Source organism: Nannobrachium achirus (assembly GCF_963921795.1).
Source record: "Nannobrachium achirus genome assembly, chromosome: 21".
Lineage (NCBI taxonomy): Eukaryota > Metazoa > Chordata > Actinopteri > Myctophiformes > Myctophidae > Nannobrachium > Nannobrachium achirus.
This window is the reverse complement of record NC_137828.1, coordinates 32,287,229-32,297,234: the sequence shown is the minus strand read 5'-3', so window position 1 is coordinate 32,297,234 and position 10,006 is coordinate 32,287,229. Positions and strand designations below refer to the sequence as shown.

Below are 10,006 nucleotides of genomic sequence, written 5' to 3'. Positions count from 1 at the left end.
CACACACACACACACACACACACACACACACACACACACACACACACACACACACACACACACACACACACACACACACACACACACACACACACACACGCACACACACACACACACACACACACAGACAAACAGACAGGGGTGAAAACATACTCTCCTGGCGACAATGAACCGCTCAAGGCCAATTTCAAATATAGTGAAAATAGCTACACAACACGTCATGATGTGAGCTTGTTGTAAATATGCTAAACAACGCAGCGATATTAAAAACGGAAACGTACTTTGTAATTTGTACTTTTGAATACTCGAGTAAATTTAAAACCAAGTACTCCAGTAATGGCGGACTGTAATCAACAGCCTATGCTCCATGAAAAGGAGCGATAAGAAAGTAACTCCAGTAATTTAACTAAAGTACAAATTTGCAAATCTCACTTATTTTACCAATATTTTACCAGAGGTGATCTATAATTTTGAATCCAAGATAGCGCCGCCCATGGCTGCTGTGGTGACTACGTGTTGCGTTCTGTCGGTGTTGTTTGGTGTTTGTCTGTTTTTTGTTTTTATGTTATATGTGAAAAAATGATTTGAATGCAAAAATGTAGTATGCCAAAGCAAATTCCTATGTGTATTACACAATGGTTAATAAAGTAATCTGAATCTGAATCTGAATCTGAATCAAGTATATGAGTTGAGTACTTTGTCCACCATTGGCAGCATGCATCTCATGAACAGAATGGTGAGTTGGCTGCCGGGCTGACTGGAAGGTGGCCGCCTGGCTATTGATACCATATGATTCCAAATACCCAGCAGCAGATGTGACAGTGCATATAGTCATAATAATATATATATATATATTATATTTAAGTATTATATATAATATACTTCAGTGTTCCAATATGTGCCACAGACAAAAACCTTCAACTGAACGCAGTACTTGCACCTCATATTTATAGGCGCAAGTAATAACACCTCAAAGCATAATGAGAGCATAATGTTATACGGAGCAGCAGCAGCCATGCTGTTACGAGATGTTTGTGACAAGAAACCTGTTTGTTTAGTTTTTAATAGAATTCTAATTGGGTGCAACTGATCAGTGCCTCGACCCAACTTGACTCCACAATCCTAACCTGCCCGGTTTTCTTCTGCTCCTCCTCTCCACCTTAACTGACCTTGCTCTGCACTACAGTCACCTCTCTTTTACTTCATTCTACTCCAGGGGTCTTCAACAGGGGGTCCAGGACCCCTAGGGGGTCCTCAGAGTTACTCAATGGGGTTCACCAAATCTTTGTGTGATAGCTTTTTTTTCTCCTTTTTTATATTAGCCACTTGAACCCTAGTGTCCAAATTCTGAGAACTTTAGCAGAAAATAGCAGCTCTACAAGCTCACAACGCCTCGCACTGCAATGCGTTGTGAGCTTGTAGATCGGCTATTTTCGGCAAAGAGCTTTGGTGTAGAGGGGAAAAAGAGCAGACTAAGTACAGAGTGAAAGGTCAAGTTTATTAAGTATTGATGTTCAAGTGGTTAAATATCTGAAAACACACATTAACATGAATCCAAAATACACTGATGATTGTGCTGACAAACAATGAAACTACTGTATATGGAATCTATTAACAGATTGTGGGGGTCCCTGCTTCATCTCTCTCTCAACTAAGGGGTCCTTGGCCTGAAAACGTTGAAGACCCCTGCTCTACTCCCTTTCATCTCCCCTGTTATAACACTGGTTTTAAAGATTTGTTTTTTTTAGGCTTTTATGCCTTTATCAGATAGGACAGATGAGTCCTATCTGACATGACGCAGGAACACCCTTCCTCCCTCAGTAGACTGACGGGAAATGCAGTGGGATTAATGAAGTCAACACCACTTCTCCAAACAACAAACACATCCTCTGGACCATTATCGACATAAACAAAATCAGGGGGCAACAGCAAGGAGACACATGACATGCTCAGCATCCAGGTTCCATGAGGAATATTGGATCAGGGGTTAGCAGTGAAGGAATCTTCAGCTCTCCTCTAGTCTCGTGAGTCTGACAACTGATTGTCCAGATTCAGATGTCAGTAGGTTGTAAAAGAATACACTAGCTGGGTTAATTACAAAGTCAGTGGAGCTCACGTGGATGGGTTCGAACCAAAGGGAAGAAAGTATGAGCACTGCACACACCACTCCTGAGTGATATATCTATCCTGCCATTCCAGCACCTGAAAAGACCATCACTTCCCAAGACAATTTTTGGAAAAGTATCATTTGCCGGCAATGAGAGAAAGGGAGATGAGAGAGCGAGAGAGAGAGAGAGAGAGAGAGAGAGGAGAGAGAGAGAGAGAGAGAGAGAGAGAGAGAGAGAGAGAGAGAGAGAGAGAGAGAGAGAGAGGAGGAGGAGGAGGAGGAGGAGGAGGGAAGGGTGTTCCTGCGTCACGTCGCTTTAATTTGTTCACCAGCTGCCAAAGAAAATGATGACCTGCTGAAGGCTTTTCTTTTTTCTTCACTTGGCCCAGTTTCTGCCTTGGCAAACCACGTAGTTGGACCCAAACACTGAACAAGTGTAATCTTTACAGTATAATGAATACGACCAAGGAGAACTGATAGGAGAAACGGACTTCACCCTAATTTGACCCAGAAAAAAGTCTGGCTTTTCCCCCTCTCTGTGTTTATAGCTATGCGTGTTCTGACTGCGGGCCATGTCTGCAGCAAAGTGCAATGTCCATCACAGTGCTACAACCCTTTACATTTCAAGGACCTCCATAACTCAAAGACCAAATGGACCCGTACGGACGGGTGCATTTGGTTCCATTTGTAGCCTATACCTAGCCTACACTCTCAAAGGTAGGCCTACAGCCCTGTAAGGGTATGGGTCCTTTTGGAACGGCCCCAAGGAACCAAGAGGGGGCCCTAGGGCCCTACTTTGAGAACCACAGGTGTATCATGACTCCAGGATGGTATGAAATCACCTTTTGATATGAATTATAGAAAAGCAGTGTGTGCTCACTTTAGCCTATTTGTTGATTTATAATAGGGTGTCACTGTCATCACAAGGGGGGAAAGTGGGACTGAGTTACTAGGGCCCAAGGTGTGTGTGTGTGTGTGTGTGTGTGTGTGTGTGTGTGTGTGTGTGTGTGTGTGTGTGTGTGTGTGTGTGTGTGTGTGTCCAATTCCCCATGAAGAACATTAGGGGGCCCACAAGTGGATCCTTGTCCCCAGGGCCCAGCATTTGGTGCTATACCCTGGATTTATACGGTATAACTCTGAATTAGCTTTTTTCGTTTATAGAAGTTCTGGCGGGAAAAAAAAGAACCTCTGGGAACTCAGATTGATAGAAGTTATGCTCAGCATTAGAATGTTATATAAAATAACTCAAATGTTGGCACCTGTTTTTCTACTCATCCTTGCTGGCTGCACCCATTCCCGGCCCTCTGCACTGCACCACCCGATTATTCCTTTTCTTATCAAATATTGCCTTTTTCATTTTCTGCAGCTGTGCAAACCCGCAAAAAAAAGCAGATGTTTTGTTGAAAATTAGGAAAGATCTGCCCATGGAGCAGCTTAACCAAACACTAATGCAGGCTACGTTACCAAACGATGCTGCTGTGTTTCAGGTGACAGCTAGGGAGGGGCTGCAGTGCACCTCCTTGCATCTTCCACTGAATTATATAAACCCGTTGACTCGAGCGGAGCACCTCAAGTCCTCACAGTTTGCAAAAGAGCACGAACCATCATCAGTGGAAGCTCCCTCCCCTCTGTCTGTCTCTCTGCAGCCCCGATCTATTACACTGCAGGCATATGGAGAGATAACCTAGCAACGCGGACAAGCTGCTGCAGGGGCGCAATATAAGGTAGGACCAAGAGATTCCTTAACGCACGGAATTGCATTTGTATCCCCACCGCCGCTGCTATTTCTCGTGCGTTTATAGCCTATAAATAAAGATCTAGATGAGACAAAATAGGTTAAAATCGTTCCCTCCGTAAGCGTTTGGACTGTCATGCACGTTTTGAGGGAGAAAAGTAATCATGGATATTATAGTAAAGTTTTTCTAAAGTTTATCTGTTTCTGTTTTCTTTCCAGATCAGGTCCAGACTGACTGACTGACTACTCGGAATACTGTGTCTGCAACATTTTTTCCCCCTTCCTAAATCAAACATGAAATCAGTTCAGTTCCTGGCCATAGACTTCATGCTGCTGTGCATATCTTGCGGAGCAAGTGTATTGGCAACGAGTATCCCTTTCATGTCCGCGGCGACGACGCCGGTGCCAACTACTACCAACAACTATCATGTTGTTGGCGCGGCCGCAGCGGAGCGCAGCTATGGAACAGACACCACGAGTATCCCCAAGACGAGGAGGAAGAAGCGCTACATCACCCAGAACGACATGCTGGCCATCCTTGATTACCACAACAAAGTCAGAGGGAAGGTGTTCCCCCCCGCGTCCAACATGGAGTATATGGTAAGCATCAATATCTATAGTGTTCTTGTGTAAATATAAGCCGTAAAGCTTACTAGGATCTCCTTTTAGTTGACCTTGTACCAGTGATTTCATGTGCTGTCATGAAACTGTACTCTTTTCTATTGCAAACTGCTTATAAACTCTGCAATCAATCAATCAATCAATCATTGGTGGAAAAAGTACTCAAACGTTTTACTCAAGTAAAGTATCACTACTGCAATGAGGAATATACTCTCTTGGAAATACTGTACTCGAGTAAAAGTACGAAAGTATTGGCATCAATATGTACTTAAAGCACCAAAAGTAAAAGTACTCATTATGCAGAATGTCCCATTTCAAGTACAGCACTTAAGTAAATGTAGACTACTTAGTTACTTTACACCACTGGTTGCACTGCAGTAAGATACTCACTAATGTTGACCAAATGACAAATGCACGGTGTAAGGTGGAAAGGTCAACGCGTGTAATTGGTTTATGGTGGAAACAAGTGTGACCTACAAGTAGGCTATAATGTAGCTACATCCTGTACGAGTTTGGTACAAGACACCAAAAGTGACAAACTGTGTGAACCGTTTAGCACCCTCTCAGCTGTTGAACGGATCGCAGTGACGTGGACCACCAAAGATGGGGTCATGTGTAATACAAGTAGCCTGCTGGCAGCAAAAGCATTAAGGAGCTAGCGGAGCCAGGTGTAATTAGACCGAGCTCCTGCACAGGTCCATTTACACACAGTCACATCAACACAGTGTAGGCTACAGTTCAAGTTTGGATCAGAGTATGGCTAGTGAGCAGTTTTTGCAAGATGTAGAACGTCCTACTACACGCTTACCTTCATCTAAATAATGCATTTTGAATTTAGTGCACAAAAACTATTATAATTTGGACACTACTCCTGCAGATTTTGCCCTAAAATCACGCAAAGCGCTACACAGTATATCTAGAGTCATGTCATCAACATGGATCTGTCACATTTAGCACCGCCTTCACGCCGATTTTTTAAACACATTTTTGGACACTGCTCCTACAGATTCTGCCCTAAAATCATGCAAAGCGGTACACAGTATGTCGACTCTAGAGTCATGTCATCAACATGGATCTGTCCCATTTAGCGCCACCATCAGGCCGATGTGACCTGACGGACGCTTATCTCCCTATTTAGGGAGTCTTACTGGTAATTTGAGTATTATAATAGTTTTGTTGAGGAATCAATCTGAAAGCACACGGGCATGATGGGGTTATATCAAAACACTGCAGTGCACAGCAATAGTCCAAGAAATGATGTCAGCAAAGGAAGTGTCTCCCAGTTGCGTAACTCAATCCGAAATTGTGATCCCCCAGCAAGGGAGGGAATTCCCATACCGGCTGATAGGTTTGACTGTCAAGCACTTACTAAATACCACCATAAAGCACTCATATCTAACGAGAGAGATAGAGAGAATCGAATAGGACTGTATATTCCCAACCTGTCTCGGTTTATGTAACCCATCCCATGAGTTCTTCGAGTTTACATATCTTGCTATGGGAAAGTGGTGAGCTCGGGGGGAAAAAGCCTAGTCTTATCTCACATCTCGCCGCTGCACTGAACATACACAGAGGAGGGTTTTGGCGTGTATATTTTTCAATCGGTTATGTAACGGGGTTCACCGTTTCTCTTGTGTGCTTAGGTTTGGGACGAGACCCTGGCAAAGACAGCAGAGGACTGGGCACACGCCTGCCTGTGGGAACATGGGCCACCCCACCTCCTCAGGTTCCTGGGTCAAAACCTCTCTGTCAGGACAGGACGGTGAGTGACCTCTTTGACCCCCCCCCCCCACCCCCCACCCCCCAACTACATCTGCTGGTTCTCTCAAGGATGGCTCTCTGGAGTCATGGTCTTTGCCTTGCCGCCCCCTTCTTATGTCTCCTAAAGTTTTTTTGCGCGGTGACCCGCTTGAGGAATTTTCCTGTAGCCTAACAAATAAACAAGCCATGTTTCCAGCCATGATGACCTGACGGGACATGACCCTCCGTGTGGAAACTCTGGGAACACTTGCATGGGCTTGACAATGTCACCTTTTTCCTAAGCTTTCAGATCTCACTGACCTCCCCCCTGGAGAGAGTTGAGAGGTCAAAGGAAAATGTACAACTTTTACCAACTGTGCCACCTGATTAGGCAAACAGAAAAATCCATAGTGAGATTATTGTGTCTTGCACTCTCACAATGTCCATATGATGGCGTACAATGGTGTACAATCTATAGCAAGGGTCTTCAACAGGGGTCCTCAAAAAGTTACTACAAGGGGTCCCCCAAATCTTTGTGTATTAGAAACTTGTTTTATCCCTAGCGTCCATATTCTGAGAACTTTGGCCAAAAATAGCAGATCTACAAGCTCACAACGCCTCGCACTGCGAGGCGTTGTGAGCTTGTAGATCGGCTATTTTTGGCAAACAGGTTTGGTGTAGAGGGGAAAAAGAGCAGACTAAGTACAGAGTGAAAGGTCAAGTTTATTAAGTATTGACAGTTCAATTGGTTAAATATCTGAAAACACAAATTGACATGAATCCAAAATACACTGATGATTGATTGTGCTGTCAAACAATGAAACTATACGGAATCGATGAAAATGTTGTGGGGGTCCCTGCTTCATCTCTCTCTCAACTAAGGGGTCCTTGGCTTGAAAACATTGAAGACCCCTGATCTATAGTGTTGTTATATAAAGAAAATCTTAAAATCTGCTGTTTTGCTGTCAATCTCTGCTAGTGAAGCTTTGTGCAATTTTAAACTGTTTGTATACTCACGGCGAGTGAGCATATTACTAGTTATGTGTCTTTAATATAAAAGGAGCTATTCAAGGCCTGGCCACGGTTCAGAACGCATACCCATTCACTGCTGGCCAGTTTCCGGAGAACCACACATCTGATCGACTTTACATTCGAAGGCGATCGTGGTTAACGGTTGGTGAGATACACGCGCCCATTTGAAGCAGCAGGCCGGTTCTGGAGAATCACTCAGCCGACTTCACACTTGACACAGCACTCCCCTGAGTCCTCAACAATACACCCGCCATGTGTGAAGTCGATCGGATGAACGGTTCTCAAGATATGCGAAGGACAGCCAGACAGAGCAAGATTTCTGGAAATTACAGATAAATGTCCAATACAGGGTATTATAATAGTGTCTAAAGTGGGAAGATTTTCAACTAAAGTCCAAGAATGAGCCTGGCTTTTTAATAGTCATGACTACATTTGGGTTGTTAACTTGGATGCCAGTGTATGATACCGGTTAGGAATGCATATTTTTATTTAGGCCTACAGTAACCTGTCAGGTGTCAATAACTGAAATTGCAAAGGTTTCAGAAAAATCATTGTTAGTCATACAATCAGCATAAAAGTAAGCATCATGTGCCACTGACCCCCAGTCTTGGTAATTGAGGTACTGTGTCTGTTTTTATCCACAGCTATCGATCCATTCTTCAGCTTGTGAAGCCATGGTATGATGAGGTTAAAGACTATGCTTTTCCGTATCCCAGAGACTGCAACCCTAGATGCCCCCTCAGGTGCTATGGGCCCATGTGTACTCATTATACACAGGTAAGCAATTAGTGCCATAATGGTACTGGCTTAATACAACTAACTGTATTACCATGAAAATGCCATTATACTGTAACTGACTGATTGAATGCAAATGTGTCTGCTTCACAGATGGTATGGGCAACATCAAACAAAGTTGGCTGTGCTGTTCACACATGCCACAATATGAACGTCTGGGGTTCGGTTTGGAAACGGGCAACATATTTAGTGTGCAACTACTCACCCAAGTAAGTATCCATATTGATTACTTGACCTACACTGTGTGTAGTTTCAGACATAGTTTTGGCAAACAATTAGCTGTTCTGGTCTGTACTGGGCTGTGCAATGCCACCCATGTTACTTGGCGGTCCGGCTAACCCCAATACAAGCCTGTGTATTGGCACTGCATTCCAAAAGCTCCAGAGACTTAAAAAAAAAAAAAAAAAAAATCCAAATGAATTCTTTCCCTTATTCCAGAATCAAAGCCCTGTGTTGGTTGGGACTTGTGACTGACTTGTGACCTAAGTTCTTTAATCTCATTGAGGGGAGACATATTTAAGAGCAACAGATTCAGCACACTGATGACCTATTTTAGCAATTATAAATAATAATGGCCTCCATACAGTGGGGTCACGAGTCGACTTGATAATGGTCATTACAATTTAGGCATCTTATTCAGAGCGACTCACAAGTGCGAGATTGGAATAAGCAGAGTTAACATTAAAGGAGTAGTTCACCCCCAAAATTAGTTTTTTTTCCTATTGATTAGTCATGCCATGGAGACTTCAGTTCAATGATATTGTTTCGTATTCGTCGCATTCCTAAGACAAAAAAGAAAAGATTATAGTAGGCCTACATTTACCGCCATTGATTCTGGATGGGTACCCAAATGAATGGGCCTGGATGGGGACCCAAATAAGCCCCTGGATGGGGATCCAAATGCATTTGGGTCAGAATCAATGGGGGTAAATTTAGGGTCAAGGGTCAAGTAAATGTACCCCCATTGATACTCACCCAAATGCATTTGGGTCCCCATCCAGGTCCCCATCCAGGGCCTTGTATTTGGGTCCCCATTCAGGCCCATGCATTTGGGTCCCCATTCAGAAGCAATGGGGGTACATTTACTATAATAAATGTTTTGTCTTAGGGATGCGACAAATACAAACAAATATTATTGAACTCAAGTCTCCATGGCGTGACTAATCAATAGAAAAAAAGTCATTTTGGGGGTGAACTACTCCTTTAACTCAAGGAGAATAGTCACCTAAGTAGAGTGCCTCAAATAAATGAGGGTAACAATGATATAAATGAGTGACAGCAATGAACATCTGTCAAATATGTCCAGTCATAATATTATGCCCTACACAGAAACAGCTCACCGTACTTTAAAGACACCCTGAACATTGTCCTCTAAAACTGATAGTTGTGTGGTCAGCAGTTCTGTTCACGATATGCATATCTCTGTCTTCCAGGGGTAACTGGATTGGAGAGGCTCCCTACAAAGTAGGAGTTCCATGCTCAGCTTGTCCTCCCAGCTATGGGGGCTCATGTAGCAATAACATGTGCTTCCCTGCCCTCAACACAAACTACCTGCACTGGTTCAAATAGGCACAGGTTTACACCCCGTACAAGCCAACAACTTGCCACAAAAGACTCTTTTCTTTTTTTCCTTTTTTTTTATACAATAAGGATTTGCACAACAGTCCTGGACCATGCTATTTTGTATATATGGGCTTATTTAAAGACACAAACATATGTTTGAAGGCAGCGGACATTTCAGTGTTGATGACATGTACATAAAATGTAAATTATTTTGTTAAATTCGTAACGAGAACTTTTTTAACTGCTATGAGGATTTGGATTGATTGATGGAGGATCATCTGCATCTTGTGAGGGGAACTTTGATGTTTCATGAACAGTGTGTTTATGTGGTGCTGCGCATTTTATTTTTTCACTGCAGCTGTATTGGTTTTTAGTATTGACCAGATTTGTTATTTTGTTGGTGTGACTGATGG

The 10,006-nt window shown here is 43.2% G+C and overlaps 1 protein-coding gene across 1 annotated transcript; it reads left to right on the top strand.

Moving 5' to 3' along the window:
- Positions 1-4,136: 4,136 nt before the first annotated feature.
- LOC308306503 (peptidase inhibitor 15-A-like) lies at positions 4,137-9,599 on the top strand (the record flags this gene model as incomplete). Its single annotated transcript, XM_080751523.1, has 5 exons — positions 4,137-4,442; positions 6,107-6,225; positions 7,880-8,012; positions 8,124-8,239; positions 9,464-9,599. 5 exons carry the CDS (start codon positions 4,137-4,139, stop codon positions 9,597-9,599), a joined length of 810 nt encoding a protein of 269 aa, XP_080607649.1.
- Between the last annotated feature and the right edge of the window lie 407 nt (positions 9,600-10,006).